Raw genomic sequence first — 19,127 nt, 5'->3', positions numbered from 1 at the left:
TTGTAAGAACTGTATTCTTTTCTTTTTTACGTTTTACCTTGAATTTACTAAAAAGAGTAGAGCCATTTAAGAACATGCTTAATTTAAATCACTTATCCACAAGGCCACCCCGTTTCATCCACTGTAGTTAGCTGTATTAATTCAAATGAACTATTTTAAATTAACTGTATTCTGTATAGGTAAACAGGGAGCTATATGCTACAAATAAATTTGGGAAAAATACCTTTTGAAATTAAAGCTCTGAAAAGACACCTCAAAATTTATGTGTGTGTGTGTGTACACCTTAATGCTACCAGCCTTTTAAATAAAATGACATGAAGCTGTTAAAAATAAACAAATTTTATTCACTTTTCTATCCACTGAAAGACCTGTTTCAGAAATGTGTTGTTGACAACACTCAAATATATTTGTTCATCTTCAGCAAGAGACCAAGGTAAATATCCTACCTAACTGGAAGATATAACTGGATAAAATTATATTGTGTGTATATATAAAGAGAGAGAGTATGAATGATGATACTTAACAATTTGTAAACTGTGGACCAGTATAGCCTACAGGAAAGATTCACTTCCTTTTAGTATCTCAGATAAAAACTGAATTTTCTGGTAGTCGATATGAATAATGTTTTTTTAATCTTTAAGAATGGTATTAACTCAGTTATCAATTAAGAAGCTGTTATTATCAATGAGAAATCATTATCAAACTTTGAGTTTTCAAAACCAAAATTCACTTTGAATGAACTGATATCCATCAAACTGAAGACTAATCACTGGACCTACAATGGCTCCATGAAGACTCCAAGAAAGAAAGCCTATGAGACCTAATCTAAGCAGAAAACCAATGTTTTTCCTTATGACAATAGCTCATAAATCAATGTTCTCTCTCTCTCTCTTTTTAAACTTTCATTAGCATTTATTTTATGCTGCATTTACTCTTGGGCCCTGTTTTGTTCAGTTTCTTCTGGGATATATTTTTCTTCTGTGCAAACTCCTTTTCTGGTTTAGGAACAACCTGCTCTTTTTCATGAAGGATCCTCTCAGCGTGGCAGGGAGAGTTCGTGTGTGGGTTAAACCACCCATGAGGTCTGTAAGCTTTGTTCACCTGGATGTGCTCAATGAACAGAGAATCTACATCTAAACCCTGAAGTTGATCACTACTCTTTTCATTTTCAAGCATGTGCAGCAAAAACTCAGCACTCTTTTTGGGCCACTGACCCTCTGTTTGCCCTGGGCACACTTTCCAACTCCACCACTGCAATGACAGAATGGCCCACATTGCTTCTCTAAAGTGACATCCTTCAGACATTTGGTGGTTTTTCAGACATGCATACCCTTGATGGCTTGGGCAGTTTCATGGGTTTGTTAAAAGTGGACATGAAGATTTGAACCTCTTGATATGCATGATTTTGTGAGGTTTTCTGGGTCAAGTGAATAGTAAGCCATTTTCAAAGGCCACCTCAGGTTGCTTCCAGGAAGAGAAATCAATGTTCTTGTTCTATTTTCAGGTAGATAATAAGCTAACTGTCGGTTAAGTATTGTATGCACAATAGTACTATCAACTGTTAGTTTAATTTAATCATTTAATTTAATTGTTAACTTACTTATTAAATATTAGCCAGGTAAATAAGTAAACAAGAGACAGCACCTCATCCTGGCTGATTTTGCTAAGTAGTTAGAGTGTTGGCCCACAGACCCAAGGGTCACGGGTTCGATTCCTGGTCAAGGGCACATATCTCAGTTGCAAGTTCAATCCCCGGCCCGTGGGAGGCAACCAACCAATGTGTCTCTCTAAGGTTGATGTTTCTCTCTCTTTCTCCCCTCTCCTCCCTCCCTTGCACTTTCTCAAAAACGTTCTTTCTCAAGAACGATAACAACCAAAAAAAAAAAAATTATATATATATCAACGGAAAAAATATCCTTGGCTGAGAATTAAAAAAAAAGAGAGAGAGACAGCATCTCACTTTCATCTGTAAGTTTGTTATATTAAATGAGAACTTCTGACAACATTCTTCTTACCCACCCAAGTCTACATTATGCATTCATTGAACCAATTGCCAGTCTGGAAATATCACATTTCAGAATAAGTAAACTATTTATTTCAGGGTAAGTGAATTACTAAAGATGGTTTACCTTTGAGCTTCTCCCACATGAGCACATACAACTCCAAAGAGCTTGACTGCAGAGCTAATCACTGATAGTGTTGGAGGTAGGGGCTTAGGCACTGAATCTCCCCCTACATCTTTCTCATAAATAGAATAGGGGTCATACTCAAGACTTCCACAAGCAATACCATTACTAAGCAGGAGCTAAAAAAAAAAAAAAGTTATATAAAGTTTTAAAACTACTGTTCACACTTGGAATGAACCCAAGAATTATTGAAAAATGACCATACCTGTTCCTCAATAAATCTATGGTCAGTCTCTTGTAGCAAAGGACTTAATAACAAAAGATCATCCTGATGACACAGGGGTGGAAGTAAAAATGTGGATGCTGCCACTTGTATGTCAGGGCCAGTCAAGTCAGCAGCCAGCTCTTTGAGGATAGCACAGAGGTGTCCTGTTGAGTCAGAGAAAAAAGAACAATTAGTAATTTAGTAATAGCAGTTAACTGGTTAGAGTATGGGGTTAAAAAAAAGCCCAGGTGGAACTTTAATCTACACACTGGCTAACTTTAATCTATCATAGCCAAAGATTATATATCTGATCCTAGAAAAATACCCTACAAATGAATGGCTCAACTATGTGTTATTGGTTGCAAGGCTGACTGGATACTGAAAAGACACACATCTCAATGTATGTGTGTAAACCTTATGATACTACCATCATTTTAAATAAAATGACATACAGTACAAAAACAGAATAAAAAAGATAGATACAAAAGCTGATAAATTATATTTGTTTAAAAAAATGATGGCCTCACCCTGGCGGCGTGGCTCAGTGGTTGAGCATGGACCCATGAACCAGGAGGTAACAGTTCAATTTCCAGTCAGGGCACATGCCTGGGTTTCGACTCAATACCCAGTATATGGCATGCAGAAGGCAGCTGATTGATAATTCTCTCATCATTGATCTTTCTATCTCTTTCCCTCTCCCTTCATCTCTCTGAAATCAATAAAAATATATTTTAAAAAAAGGTAGCCTTGAAAATATTTATAAGTGTTAGATATGTTTTTATCACAGAAAATTTCAAACAGATACAAAACCAGACATAATAGTATTATGACACCTCAACTCCCTACAGCTAGCATATGATTGTCATTCATCTTGACCAAGTGGATCAATCTTGTTTCACCTATACCTACCTTCACTATCTCACTATTTCCCACATTATTTTGAAGCAAACCCTAGAAAGAATATAATTTCACCCATAAATATTTCATAGTGTATCACTAAAGTTAAGGACATTTTAAATAATTCATGATCATAATATCATGTTTTAAAAACCACGAAACAAATACTCATTTAGTGTTTAAATTTTCAGTGGACTCAAATACCTATTTTGTTTGCTTTTATGTTTGAATCAAGTTCTAAGTAAATCTACATAAAATAGATATATCTTAAGTCTCTTTCAACTTAAAGTTCTTCCCTCTACTTTCCCCTCCCCCCTGTAATTTATCTAAAGAAATTAGATTATCTGTTCTGTAGAAATTTCTACAGTCTGGATTTTAATGATTATACCCCCCCCCCAAGTGCAGTTTAATTTATTCCTCTACCATCTGTTTTTTTTTATAATTTGGAACTTAGATCTAGTGAGGATTCTTTTTTTCAGTCTGTTTGTTTTGGGGGCCAAGCTAGTGCACAGGTGGCATTGTGATTATCTATAAGGCATGAGACAAGGTATGGCACGACACACACACACACACACACACACACACACACACACACCCTATATAATAAAAGCCTAATATGCTAAGTGTCCGGTCAACAGGTTGGCCGTTCAACCAATCAAAGCGTAATATGCTAATGATATGCTATGGTCGCTCAACTGCTCATTATGACATGCACTGACCACCAGGGAGCAGAAGCTCAGACTGGTAGGTTAGCTTTCTGCTGGGGTCTGGATGATCAGGACGGAGCAAGATGGGCTGGACATGCCCTGGAGCCCTCGCGGTTCCTCCCTGGCTGGCCAACCTCCCACAACTCTCCCCCGCCCTGATCAGGCACTGGTGGGGTCCCTCGGCCTGGCCTGAGCCCTCTCCTAATCTGGGATCGCTCAGGTAATGTCAGAGAGCTGGTTTTGGCCCGATCCCACAGGGGGAGCACCCAGCCAGAAGCCGGGCTCAAATGAGCGCAGTGGTGGTGGCGGGAGCCTCTCCTGCCTCTGCAGCAGTGCTAAGATATCAGATTGCCAGCTCAGGCCTGCTCCCCAGGACTAAGCTGTCAGTTGGACATCCCCCAAGGGCTCCCGGACTGTGAGAAGGTGCAGGCCGGGCTAAGGGACCCACCAAGTGCATGAATTTCATGCACCAGGCCTCTAGTGTGTGTGTGTATATATATATATATATTTAAAAAATTGGTCTATTTACCACATTGCCCTAAATTACCATTTCAGAGATATTTATTCTGATTTCTGGTAGATTATCAATAGGACATTTTTATCCACCTAGAGCATAAATAGCTTTGCCAGCGTGTATTTTAAGTACTTCAGGCATGAGTAAAAATCATAGAGAAACATTCACTTTTGTAAGTGTTTCTTTGAGCAACAGCATTATAATGAGATAAAGACTTGGGTGATGTCTATTTATGAGAAGTTGCAGGAAGAATTAGGAAGGCTTCACCTACCATCGTTTTATGTATCATCAGTAGCAATAAAAGTAGTAACAACAAATATTTATTGAAGATGTAACATGTTATCAGTAACTGCCCTAAAAGTTGTACATGTAGTTTTCATAAGCACCTCATGAGGTCCAGTTAGTCCAGGTGAGGAAACAGGAATAGAGATTTTAATTGTCCAAGATCACAGTAATACATGGCAGTTAGACTGAAACACAGGCAGTCCAGGCTCCAGAACTTGAGCTTTTAACTACCATTCTCAATCATTCATTCATTCAACCTTTAGACACCAAGTTTAATAAAAATAAAAGTTTTATTATATTTAATCTTCCCTTCAAGAAGATATTAAATACAGGATACAAATATACACACATAACTATAAAATGAAGGTAGGAAGTCCTATCTAATCTAATAAAAGAGAAACATGCAAATTGACCATACCTTTGCTATGCCCCAAGCCACGTAAACCAGCCAATCAGAGAGACTATATGCAAATTAACCCAACCAAGATGGCGCCAGCAGCCACGGAGCTGGAGCAAGCAGGAGGCTTGGTTGCCCTGGCGATGGAGGAAGCCAGGCTTTCTGCCTGCCCTGGCTGGCTCTGGCCTTTGCTGAAGGCAACAAAGTTTCAATTACAGAAGCTAAATAAATCCCAGATACCTGCTTCCAGCCAGCCTCCACTGGGAGCTTGGGTGGCTGGAGGCCGTGGCCAGGCAAACAGCCGCCATCAGCCCCTCACCCAGACTGGCCAGGCACCCCAGAAGGACCCCCCACCCTGAAAGGGCTGTGGCCAGCCTGCAAACAACCATCAGCCCCTCACCCAGGCTGGCCCGGCACTCCTATATAATAAAAGAGTAATATGCAAATTGACCCTAACAGCAGAACGACTGGGAATGACTGGTCACTATGACACACATTGGCCACCAGGGGGCAGACGCTCAATGCAGGAGCTGCCCCCTGGTCAATGTGCTCCCACAGGGGGAGCTCTGCCCAGTCACAAGCCAGGCTGATGGCTGCCAGTACAGCAATGGTGGTGGGAGCCTCTCCCGCCTCCTCAGCAGCGCTAAGGATGTCTGACTGCAGCTTAGGCCTGCTCCTCGCTGGCAAGTGGACATCCCCTGAGGGCTCCTGGGCTGCCAGAGGGATGTCTGACTGCCAGCTTAGGCCCAATCCCCCAGGGAGTGGGCCTAAACCAGCAGGTGGTCATCCCTCAGGGGTCCCAGACTGCGAGAGGGCACAGGCCCGGCTTAGGGACACCCCTCCCACGATTGCACAAATTTTTGTGCACTAGGCCTCTAGTCTCATTATAATGGCCAGTTAAAATTAAATTATTTAAAGGCATTCCACTTAACCCAATCAGCTCTTGAATGCATAGATTTCTAACCAATTTTTATATGATAAATAATATGGCAATGAACATCTTTGTAAATAAATTCTGTATCTATCCTTAAAATAAAATAAAAGAGGATCAAAAATGTAAAACCTTTACAATAGGATTCACAAAATGGAGAACATGAAACTCATGTGCACAAAAGTAGTATATATGTACCTCTTTTTTTTCTTTCTTTTTTTGTAGAAACCCACCATTGGCTTTCTGATGTGTAAGAGAAAAAAATTTTAGTGTTGAGAATATTAAAAAATCTTAAAGGAGATCCATAACAAAACTAAGATAGGAAATAAAAACTAAGAACCCACTTATTACTGCATAAAATTCAGAAAAGTCATCATTATCACAAAAGTCTGCATCTGCTGGACAATCATGAAGAAAAGTTACTTAATTCTTAAAAATGTCTCACGTAACAAAAACAATTTACTAGAGGCCCAGTGCACGAGATTCATGCACGGGAGTGGGGGATCCATCAGCCCGCCTGCGCCCTCTTGCAGCCTGGGACCCCTCAGGGATCAGGCCTACGCTGGCAGGCGGACATCGCTCTCGCAGTCCAGGGCTCTCACAGTCTGGGACTCCTCACTTCTTACCGCCCGCCTGCAGCAGGGGTGGGAGAGGCTCCCGCCACCACTGCTGCGCTTGCCAGTCGTGAGCCCCGCTTCTTGTGAGAGTGCACTGACCACCAGGGGGCAGCTCCTGCATTGAGCACCTGTGCCCTGGTGGTCAGTGTACGTCATAGTGACGGGTCGTTTCACTGTTCGGTCAATTTCATGTTACGCTTTTATTATATAGGATTGTATAAACTTACTTTGTGATAACCCACTGTACCAACTGATAGCATCAGAACTTTTTAAAAATCAGACCTTTAAGCTTGTTTTGTTACTTAGCCATATTTTCATTAGATGCATAACTTTAAAGACAACTATTTCCTTTTGTGCTAAAAATTTATTAATTACTATAGGTTATTATTGTATGAGCTGTTATTTAAAATGTCAACTGATATACTCGCAGTGAAGTTCTGATTGTTATGCGACATATACAGGGTGGGTAAAAGTAATTTTACAGTTGTTCATATGAAAAATAATAATAATAATACAAGAATAAACTGTTACACATACTCACAACTATAAACCCATTTTTGCCCCACCCTGTACATTACATAAATCTATGAAATAGAATTATTTAAAAATTAAAAAAAAGAAATTAAACTCCTTAAGGAAAAATCCTTAATTTTATTTCCTTAGTTGTAAAGATGGAAAAAAGACAGACATGAAATGGCAAATTATTTTTGGTTGAAGCAAAAATATGTATTATTTTTTAATATAATTTTTGATTTCAGAGAGGAAGGGAGAGGGAGAGAAATAGAAACATCAATGATGAGAGAGAATCATTGAGTGGCTGCCTCCTGCACCCCCCTCCCGCCCCCACGGGGGATCGAGCCCGCAACCCAGGAAAATGCCCTTGACAGGAATCGAACCTGGGACCCTTCAGTCTGCAGGTCGACACTCTATCCACTGAGCCAAACCAGCTAGGGCAAAACAAAAATATTAATGCACCCATATTTTTGTTTTTCTACAAACTATATTTATTTAATTTGTTAGAAAAAAATTAACTTGAAAAAGACAAAAAAAAAAGGTGAATGTAGCTTTTCTTTTTTCAAGAAATTCGTATTACTTCCTGACTTTGTCTCCCAATGAACACTGTGGGTGATTTAAAATCTATACAGTTGCTGCCCTGGTCAGTGTGGCTCAGTTGGTTGAAGCACTGTCCGGTGCATATGGATTGTGGGTTGTGGATCTGATTACTGATGAGGGCACATACCCAGGTTGTAGGTTCAATCCCTGACTGGGGCACGTGTGGGAGGCAACCGATCGATGTTTCCCTCTCTCTCTCTCTCTCTCTTCCTCTCTAAAATCAATAAAAAATATATCCTCAGGTGAAGATTTTAAAAAATGTCTATTATATAATGTTATGTTCATTATTTCATTATTTGCATTCCCAAATTTCAATTCTGAGATGATAGTACAAGACATTGTTTTTTTCCTTAATTTGAGTCCTTATCATTTATCATAAGTTACACTGTAGGTTTTAAGTTGATATTCTAATATTCCTAAATATTTAATGAAGACTTGAAAAAAATCAATTTTTCATCTGCAATTTGAATATAAATTTCAAAATACTATGGTAAAAATGGATGTAAAAGTCTGAAGGGAATTGATTTTCCCAGAACCTAACAGCTATCTGATCAATGAAACATTACAATTATCTCTAAGCCTTTTATTAGATATCTAGCAGGTAACTTCTGCATTGAGAGACAGCTTAGAATGAGACACATATATCACTAAGCTTTGACTGTTTATTACTAGTAAGTTTCTAGTAGGCTACTTATAAATGGATAGGCAGCACAGTGTGAAGCAGATCTGTTTTAATCTTGATTCCATTATTTACTGGCAATGTGTTCTTAAGTTGGTTTCTGTAATCTCTCTGTGACTTTATCTGTCAAGTAAGGAAAATGTAACTAGCTCATTGTATTATCCCAAGATAAGTAAGATAACACAGTTAACCCTTGAACAATGTGGGAATTAGAGGTGCCGACCCCCAAGTAGCTAAAAATCTGTGTATAACTTTTTACTCTCTCCAAACTTAACTACTATTAGCCTATTGTTGATTAGAAGCCTTACCAATAATATAAACAGTCAGTTAACACATATTTTGTAGGTTAAATTTATTATATACTGTATCCTTTACAATAAAGTAAGCTAAAGAAAATAAAATACTATTAAGAAAATCATGCCTGGCCAGTGTGCCTCAGTGGTTGAGCATTGACCTATGAACCAGGAGGTCATGGTTTGATTCCCAGTCAGGGCACATGCCGGGTTGCAGGCTCAATCCCCAGTAAGGGAGTATGCAGGAGGTAGTCAATCAATGATTCTCTCTCATCATTGATATTTCTATCTTTCTCCTTCTCCCTTTTTCTCTGGAATCAATAAAACTATCTTTAAAAAAATACCCCGAAAATCATAAGCGAAAATACATTTACAGTATTTATCAAAAAAATTCCCTCTATAAGTGGACCCATGCATTTCAAACCAGTGTTGTCCAAGAGTCAATGTAATACATACAATTGTTAGCACAGTGCCTGGCACACAGAAATGGTTCTTTGGACACATTTTCTGAGAAATGGCAATGTATCCTTCCCCCCCCCCCCCCCCCCCCCCCCGAGTTCTTTAGAAGTACAGACTAAATGCTTCCTTTAATTCAAACATTTTGCTAGGTATATTTATGAACCACAAAGAGAGGCAGGGGGGAACAATACCATTCACAAAAATGATAAAGGCCAATACAGAAGTTGTAAGTTAACATTTTGAACTACTGTGGTACATATTATATTGCATTTATTTGTAGAATAAGGCTATAAGCCAATAAATGTATTTTAAAAAAAAATAGATATAAAGTAATGATCAATTTAATGTGTTTGGCTACTGAAAATTACTAAAACTAAAATAATATAGACGTTCAAAATGGTGATCATTTTCAACTTGACTTATTTAGTAGTAGGGCACAATTTTTCTTAAAAATGTATTTTAAATTTACAAGGAAGGTTTTAGGACAAATTTTAAAATAGAGGCAAGTTTATTTTACATCTTTGAGCGTAATTATTAGAGCAAAACCTACATTATAAACATTATAAAATCAATTATACCTTGAGTAGTTCAATATTAAACTTCTATTTGGACAGAGTTAAGAATAGAATAGTGGAACAGAATGCATACGATAATCACTCTAGAGGGAAACTAGGAATGGCCAAATTTCTAACAGATTTGCATTATATATTCTGTACAAAACCCTGGACAGAATTGAGACTAATCTTTGTTACTCATTCTCTCCCAGAGGAACTACAGACATTTTTTCCCAGAAGAGAGAAGACAAGAAAAAGGTTTTTAAAAAAAGTATTTTATTTTTTTATGGAATGGTAAACACATGTATTAAGACTGAACTTACTACACCTCCTATAAACAGGGCACTAAACAACAGCCATGTAATTAATTCACTCAGTTATTATTTCCAGGCACTGTACTAGCGACAAACAAGAAAACACTTTGGTATAAAGCACACACATACCTTCATAGGTTTCAGGAGGTAATAAAATCAGTAATTCATAAAGCCTTTGTCTATAAACCACTGATGGTGTTTTCAAAGGACTTCCATATGTTTTTATTATTGAAGAAAGCCTTAAAATAAAAGAGAAAGTATATCTTACATGTGTAACTTATATAACAATGTACAAATATTGAACAGGTTGGCATATACACATAAAACAGCTATACATAGTATTAGTGAACATTACTGTTACTTTTATTTATTTATTTTACTAAGGTGTGATTACAAATGTCACACATGGAAATCATTCTGCCATCTTTTCTATCATACTTCATAAAACAAAACTATATACATTCAGCTTAGAGTTCTAAGAACGTATTTTGTTGAGAAAATAAAACTATTAACTAAATTCCAAAATTTATAACGTGGCATTTGTAAACAGTAAAATCTATTATGGTAGAAAAGGAATCAGCCGAAGAAGCAAAGAGAGAAAAAAAATAACTAGAAAACAATCCAAGTGTTTATTAGAAACTTGATCTAGAATATCATCAAATCGAATCATAAAAATATGCAAAATCATAAACCAAATTCTCTTTTATAAAGCACAAGCTGAGCCAGTGTTTCTCCAATAGTTATATTCACAAAATTTCTTATCACCTTCTTTCTTCACACTCTTAACTTTCATCTATTCTTCTTTATCTTCTGTTTTTTTCTCATTATTGCTATTAAGACAGTTTACTATAAGGTTCACTCATCTAACAAGTGAACCTTATTAAAGAATTGCTACTCGTTGCAAAGTACCATTTTATCAACTGGTTTTCATCTCTTTTAGCAATACAGAAATTCAATGGGATCACTTTTATTGTTATGCCAGAATAAGTCAACTAAACGGTCATGGCATGAGGTTTTCAGGCACTCTAAGAAATTCTGGCAATGTTCATTTATTTGGATGTTCTAGAAAACTACTGCTTGCTATTCTAGTTATTCATATTAACACATATCACTCCGAACACAACAATAAATTCCCGATGAATTAAAGACTTAAATGTGAAAGATAAAACCTTAAACATTTTAGAGGAAATATAAAAACGTATCTTCATAACTATGAAGTAGGAAGATTTTAAAAATCAAAAGTAGGTGTGTTCTCCCTCCTAGGAGCATGCCCACACCTTTCTCCCCACTCAGGAATGCATTTCCTAAACTCAAGGGTCCCCAGCAGATTTGCAACTAGGGGAGCAATGAGCAGTGGCAGCTCGTTTTGGGCTAACCCCCTGAACCTGTCTCCAAGGCCTCCCAGTGAGCCAAAGCAGCCCACCTAAGCTCTCTCCTGTTCCTTCTTTTATCCTAAGCCCTTCCTTGCTTCACTGTCCCAGCTTTAATAAACGTACTCTCAAAATAAAAAACACAAAAAGTAAATGATTGATACATCTGACATTTAAATTAAGAAGGTCTGTTAATCAAAAAACCATTTTTATCTAAAAATAGGTAAAGGCATACATAAATAGGGATTTCATAGAAGGGGGTACACTGAGGATCAATAAGTATATAAAAAGACACAACCATCAGGAATCAGATATATAAAAGTCATAATGAGATAGATACCAATTTATACCTACTGAATGGGCTAAAACTGATGTCTGATAAGTGTTGGTCAAGAAGTGAATACTATTTATAGAAATACACAAGAATTTTAGAAAATATTTTGGCTATTTTACTGACAGGAGATAAGTAAAATGCTGGGTATTCACATAATTAAATATTATACAGCAATAAAAATGAAGAAATTTGCGCATAAATGAAATTTAGAAACATAATGTTGTGTAAAAAAAAAAAAAATTAAGTCTCAGGCCCTTGCCAGCATGGTTCAGTGGTGTCGACCTATGAACCAGGAGGTCATGGTTTGATTCCTGGTCAGTGCACATGCCCAGATTGTGGGCTCGATCCCCAGTGTGGGGCATGCAGGAGGCAGCCAATCAATGATTCTCTCTCATCATTGGTGTTTATATCTCTCTCCCCCTCTCTGAAATCAATAAAAATATATTTAAAAAAAATTAAGTCTCAGAAAAAGCATGCCACGTGCTGAACCAAAACCAAGCAAAATTAAACCATGTGCTGTTTAGGGAAAAATACACGTGATACATTTTTTTAAAATGCAGGGAATGACATCTATAAAATTCACGATAGTGGGTATCTTTAAAGGAAGGCATAAAAAATGGTAGTAGAGTGGAGCACACAGATAACTTCAACAGTATTGTTAATGTTCCAGAGTTCAGGGATAGCTGAATCTGACCCACTACCTGTTTCTGTAAAGTTTTATTGAAACATGGCCACATCGATTAATTTACAGATTATCTATGTCTGCTTTTGAGCTGAAACAACAGAGCTGATTAGGTATAATAGAGACTATCTGGCCCTTACAGCACACATTTGCTAACCCCGCTCTAGAAGTGTTGAATTCATGGTGTTCATTTTATTATCTATAATAATAAAAGCATAATATGCTAATTAGACCAGACGTCCTTCTGGACGACCTTCTGGAAAAAGCCGGGGCTGCAAGGGAAGCCTGGGTCCCGGGTGCCAGAGGGAAGCCGGTGCTGGCAGCTGGAGGAAGGAAGGTCTACTCTTGCATGAATTTCATGCACTGGGCCCCTAGTGCTTTATAAACCACATCTTAAATATATTTTTCTGTATACATATAAGATTATATCATTAAGTACATTTGAAAGACTTTCTCTAAACTACGCATTTCATTAATTTGGAAATTACAGATGCTTGTGACATAAACTAGATTTTCTCTATGTTTTATTATAAGTCAGACATATAAAAAATATAAACAAAAAACACTGAAGCTGTTAACAAGCACCTGGTTCTAATAAACACAGAAAAGTACTAACCAATAAAATGCATACCTGAAAAGGTTAACAGGCTTCATATTTAATTTTTTGGGTAAATCTAACTGTATAGAAATACACTATCCAACAAGAAATTTTCCTTCCTTTTTAATATATTTATTTTTTTCAAGACCCTAGCCCTGTGGTCGGCAAACTGCGGCTCACGAGCCACATGCGGCTCTTTGGCCCCTTGAGTGTGGCTCTTCCTAAGCCTTAGGAGTACCCTAATTAAGTTAATAACAATGTACCTACCTATATAGTTTGAGTTTAAAAAATTTGGCTCTCAAAAGAAATTTCAACCGTTGTACTATTGATATTTGGCTCTGTTGACTAATGAGTTTGCCGACCACTGCCCTAGACTAATAAGAAACAATCACATAACTAAATATTTGCCTTCCTCTGCAAAAGGAAAATCATTCGCCGACCATAGAAACTGGCCTTATTATTGCACTTAAAAGGTATTACATAATCAGAGGGTACCTGACTGCTATTAAATTTTTTAAAAATCATATCTAACCAGCAGATCCTTACCGAGTTAGCAAATCCACAGCACAAGGAAGTGGTGGAAGAAGACGCTGAATTACTTCCTCTGTAAGGAGATCGCCACAGTGGGAAACAAAGCTCTTGATAGCTGAAAGGCAGAACAGACTTTTACTTGGCAGAATGTAATGAACTATGAAAAAAGCATTCAATTATGCTATAGTGTTTGCATTTTTATTAGAGGAATAAATAAATGTGTTAAAAACAAACAAAAATTCTTGAAACTCTAGTATAAAAAGAAAGCTAATGTCTTCTATTTCTAACCAAATTAAAATCAAGCTTCCTCAAATTAATAACAGAGGTCTCTAACCAAGTTAACAAAATGTTTCTTTCCTGGGTTTTACTCAGATCTCAAAAGTAGAAGAATAAATTAGCGAAGACCCTAAAGTTTGCCAGTTCTATACTAATTCTGTAGGACAATGCTACTTTTGAGTCAGCATGTTAGGTTTTTGTAAATGTTACCTGAAACACATGTTTTATAAGGAGTTAATTTCATATATAGAATAAAATAAATATTTTAAAGTTAGGCTGAGTTTCAAGATTAATTTCAAAATTGGTTTTCCATTTTTTTTTAAAATATATTTTATTGATTTTTTACAGAGAGGAAGGGAGAGAGATACAGAGTTAGAAACATAGATGAGAGAGAAACATCGATCAGCTGCCTCCTGCACATCTCCTACTGGGGATGTGCCCGCAACCCAGGTACATGCCCTTGACCGGAATCGAACCTGGGACCTTTCAGTCCGCAGGCCGACGCTCTATCCACTGAGCCAAACCGGTTTCGGCGGTTTTCCATTTTTAAGAGTAAAAAAACACCATGAATAAACAAACAAAACCAAAATCAGTGCTTTCATTTCTTTTCAGGGATCCCACCCTTCCTTAGTTTAAGTTTTCATAGTGAATACTATTTTAATGGCCTATATATTATAAAGAGTACAACTTTATATATAAAAAAACTAAATGGAAACATGCTTAATTAACACTAATTAAATCCAACCCTCGTGTTTCTGAAAAAAGGAATGAATGCCTACTTAAGGAAAAGCAATCTTGACATTTCTCAACTGGAGTCCATCTAATAAAACATGTGTTATCCTAAGGATCAGAACTCTTAAATTTCGTTTATTACATCTACTTCTGTTATAATCACTAACTGGATATACTAGTAATCAATTATATTCGATTACCACCCCTCACCCTCAAAAAAAAACCACACCAGAAAAATGTTATTTCCCTCTAAAATTAAGTAAAATATACAAGTATGTGTAAAGTTAAGGAGTGGGGAAAAGCCAAAGAAAGGGAGCAAAAAGACTAAACTCAACCTACCACAGAGTGCACCAGCTCGTCCTTCTAAGGTTACCTGCCATGTAAATGAATCTCCTCGGCTCTTTTCTGTTTCTAGATCCTTAGGAGACACTGGAAAGACACACTTCCACAACAGCAGGACTCGAGCAAGGTGATGACTGACAACAGCAGGACCTGTAATTTATTCAACTTGTCACTTATAAAAGAACGCAAAGTGGCTGCTCTTTAAAAATCTATTAATAAACATATTTTAACACCCTCCTGCAATACTTTGTCCCTTTTCTTACATTCTGGTTCCAATGAATGTACTATTGATTGAATTATTATCTGAAGGTACTGGAGTAGAGAGAAAAAACAAGGAACTAACAAGTTAAGTCTGGGTTCCAGTGTCAGCTCTCTCACTACTGCTATGACCTATGAGATTCAGTTTCTTTTATCCATAAAATGAAGCCAGTACCACTTGTACTGTTTGTCTGATCTAAATGATAGTGCCCTTTAAAGTAGTCTGAAAAACTGTGATGTACCATGTAAATGCAAGGTAATACTGTTTTGGTAACAAATAACATTGTATCCTGAGAGTAATGCTAACTTTTGATAGCAACCTATTCCAGGCCGAAATTCAGATGTAATACATCTAAATGAAATAAAAAAAAAAAAAAAGATTTCAGAGCAACATCCTTATGAACTAAGGAATCGTGAATACACAAAGCCAGTAATGAAAGGCAACATACAATGATAATATTTTATTTGCCACCATTTTCAGTTAAGAAAAATGTTTAAAAAAGTATCAAAACCTACAGCTTTTCTCTCCAAGTAATTTTCTTTAAAATTCTGAGGTTATCTCAAAATTCTCCTATAAGTACTTGTTATTTCTTATTCCTGTGCTGGGCTGACTGTATGTTTTCCTTCTGCAGTATAGCAGCATAGCAAAGAACTGCACTGAACTCTGGAATGAGAACACAGGTTAACATCCTGACTCCATCCACTTGTTGTGTAAACTTGGTTAAGTTACTCAACCATTTTCTGCCTCAATTTCCTCATTTATAAAAGGGGATTACGATAGTATTTACCTCATTGGACAGTTTCTGAGACAAGAGTTTATATAGAAAAGTGTCTGACTCACGATAAGCATTTACATAATGGCTGACATTACGCAATTATCATTAAAAAATTACCTCATTTACATATGAAGAAGTGAGCTGTATGGTAAAAGGAACGGGTATTTGCAAACCAATCTTTTTTTAATGCATGCATTTTACTAGATTAAAATATAATTAATTTTCCATTTTTTTCTTCTAATTTGCTTTTTAGAAAGAAGCCATTGTTAATTCAAAGCAAGATGAATTCAACACTCTTTGCTCACTACTTTCGTTGATGAAATAGTACTAAAAAAACTCAAAAAACCTAGAATTGGAATAAAAAAAGGAAATCAGAGTAAAGTAATTAAGAATAAATGACTGTAAGAGGTTTGTGTGTGTGAATGCCATGTGTGCATATCAGCCCACTCATATACCACGGGCTGTGGGGGTAGAGAAAATTCTAAAAGTACAATTTAGTTATATACAATAAAAGCATGGAGTCACTGGGAATGCCCATAGCTGACAAAAGTTTCCTAAGTATTTGCTATTATACTAATACTAGAGGCCTGGTGCACAAGATTCATGCACTTGGGGAGAGGGAGGTTCCTCAGCCCAGCCTGCGCCCTCTCCCAGTCCAGAAGCCCTTGGGGGATGTCCTACTGACGACTTAGGGGGATGGCCTAAGCTAGAGGTCGGACATCCTTAGCGCTGCCGCAGCTGTGCTCACCAGCCATGAGCCTGGTTTCTCACCAGGGGACAGCTCCTGCATTAAGCGTCTGCCCCCTGGTGGTCGGTGCGCGTCACAGTGACCAGTCGTTCCGCCGTTTGGTCAATTTGCATATTATCCTTTTATTATATAGAAAGGAGGATATCTCATTAACTCCATAGTGAACAATGTAGCATTTCTTTCCTAGAGGTGTCAATATGTTATCATCCCATGCAAGAAGAGGTTAACAGTTTGATTCCTGGTCAGGGCACATGCCCAGATTATGGGCTTGATCCCCAATAGAGGTATGTAGGAGGCAGCCAATCTATGTTTCTCTCATCTATGTTTCTCATTCTCTCTCTTCCTTCTTCTCTTTCTAAAATCAATAAAAACATATATATAAAGAAATAAAGACTGCAATGGGTTGAAACACATCCCATATAATAAAAGGCTAATATGCAAATAAACCGAATGGCGGAACGACCGGTCGCAATGATGCGCACTGACCACCAGGGGTCAGACGCTCAGTGCAGGAGCTGCCCCCTGGTGGTCAGTGCGCTCCCACAGGGGGAGTGCAGCTCAGCCAGAAGCCCTGAGCCGGGCTCACTGGCAAGCACAGTGCGTGGCGGTGGTGGGAGACTCTCCCCGAAGCATGACAGCTGGAGATCCCCCAAGGGCTCCCGGACTGTGAGAGGGCACAGGCCAGGCTGAGGGATCTGCCCCACCCCCCGCCCCCAGCGCACAAATGTCGTGCACCAGGCCTCTGGTAAATATATAAAAATCTATGATGATAGATTCATAATGATACTTAACAGCAAAAGCCTCACTGATTCCCTTTGAAATTTGCTAGGATACTAGCAACACATTCTAAAAATCCTATATAATAAAAGAGAAACATGCAAATTAGCCATCCCTCTGCTAAACACAAGCCACACCCACAAGCCATGCCCACCAGCCAATCAGAGTGACTATGCAAATTAACCCAACAAAGATGGTGCTTAATTTACATACTCAGGTGTCAGGCGCCCCAGGAGGTGACGGTGCCTGCAAACACGGGCTCCCAGGACTTTTGCCAGTCCGGCAGGCAATGCTGTCCGCGCCTAGCCACACCCACGGGCTCCTGGGACCTTCGCAGGCCTGGGAGGCGAGGCCGTAGTCATGCCCATGGGCTCCCAGGACCTTCGCCGGTCCAGGAGGTGAGGTCGCCCGTGCCTAGCCATGCCCACAGGCTGCTGGGACCTTGCCGGAGAGCGGGAGGTTTGGAGGACTTGGCAGAGCAGGAGACCGCTGGACATAGAGCAGAGCGAGAGAGAAGGGGCAGCTTGGAGGGCGTGGCTCCCTCTGACACCCCAGCCTCCTCATCACAGCTGTGGAAACTGACAGCAGGGAGGAGGAAGTCCCACCCCCACAGAATCAGCCAGAATCAGCCTTTAGTCAGACAGCTCTCAGTGGCCTGACAGCCAGGACTCTCATTCACTGCATCTCAGAACGTGACAGTAGAGAGGTGGGACTACGTCTAAAGCACAACTGTTGATACAATGTAGCTCTGCAGCCGAAAGATGCCGGAGTCATCGACAGAAAATGTCTAAAGACCAACGTGCCTTTAAAGTTGAAAGAAGGCGGTGGCGACGACAGAATATGTCTAGAGAACAGTCAACAAGTACTACCAATACCAATAGGAACTGCCTTCTCGGTGAAAATGGAGTACATGAGGATGCAATCCTCGAACATAGTTGTGGTGGAATGACTGTTCAATGTGAATTTTGCTTATCACTAAATTTCTCGGATGAAAAACCATCTGATGGGAAATTTACTCGATGTTGTAGCAAAGGGAAAGTCTTCCCCAATGATATACATTTTTCAGATTATCCAGCATATTTAAAAAGATTAATGACAAACGAAGATTCTGACAGTAAAAATTTCATGAAAAATATCCGTTCCATAAATAGTTCTTTTGCTTTTGCTTCCATGGTTGCAAATATTGCATCACCATCAAGATATGGGCCATACTGTTTTAGAATACATGGACAAGTTTATCACCGTACTGGAACTTTTCATCCTTCGGATGGTGTTTCTCAGAAGTTTGCTCAACTCTATATTTTGGATACAGCCAAAGCTACAAGTAAAAGATTAGCAATGCCAGAAAACCAGGACTGCTCAGAAAGACTCATGACCAACATCAACAACCTCATTCATGAAATAAGTGAATTAACAAAATCGTACAAGATGCTACATGAGGTAGAAAAGGAAGCCCAATCTGAAGCAGCAGCAAAAGGTATTGCTCCCACAGAAGTAACAATGGCAATTAAATATGATCGTAACAGTGACCCAGGTAGATATAATTCTCCCC

At 38.4% G+C, this 19,127-nt stretch overlaps 1 protein-coding gene across 8 annotated transcripts in view; it reads right to left on the bottom strand.

The window, feature by feature from the left end:
* HEATR5A (HEAT repeat containing 5A) overlaps nt 1-19,127 on the bottom strand; it is a 97,858-nt gene that overhangs the window by 48,485 nt on the left and 30,246 nt on the right. For all 8 annotated transcript variants that reach the window (XM_014528978.1, XM_014528980.1, XM_005880985.2 and 5 more), the window contains 5 exons: nt 15,014-15,166; nt 13,682-13,781; nt 10,281-10,390; nt 2,392-2,555; nt 2,130-2,305 (listed from right to left, as the gene is read on the bottom strand). In XM_014528978.1, the coding sequence (XP_014384464.1) occupies nt 2,130-2,305; nt 2,392-2,555; nt 10,281-10,390; nt 13,682-13,781; nt 15,014-15,166 (703 nt within the window). The remainder of the gene's footprint in view (nt 1-2,129; nt 2,306-2,391; nt 2,556-10,280; nt 10,391-13,681; nt 13,782-15,013; nt 15,167-19,127) is intronic.

Source organism: Myotis brandtii, unplaced genomic scaffold (assembly GCF_000412655.1).
Source record: "Myotis brandtii unplaced genomic scaffold, ASM41265v1 scaffold667, whole genome shotgun sequence".
In the NCBI taxonomy this organism is placed as follows: Eukaryota; Metazoa; Chordata; class Mammalia; order Chiroptera; family Vespertilionidae; genus Myotis; species Myotis brandtii.
The sequence above is the reverse complement of the archived record's forward strand: the minus strand, read 5'-3'. Positions and strand labels throughout refer to the sequence as shown.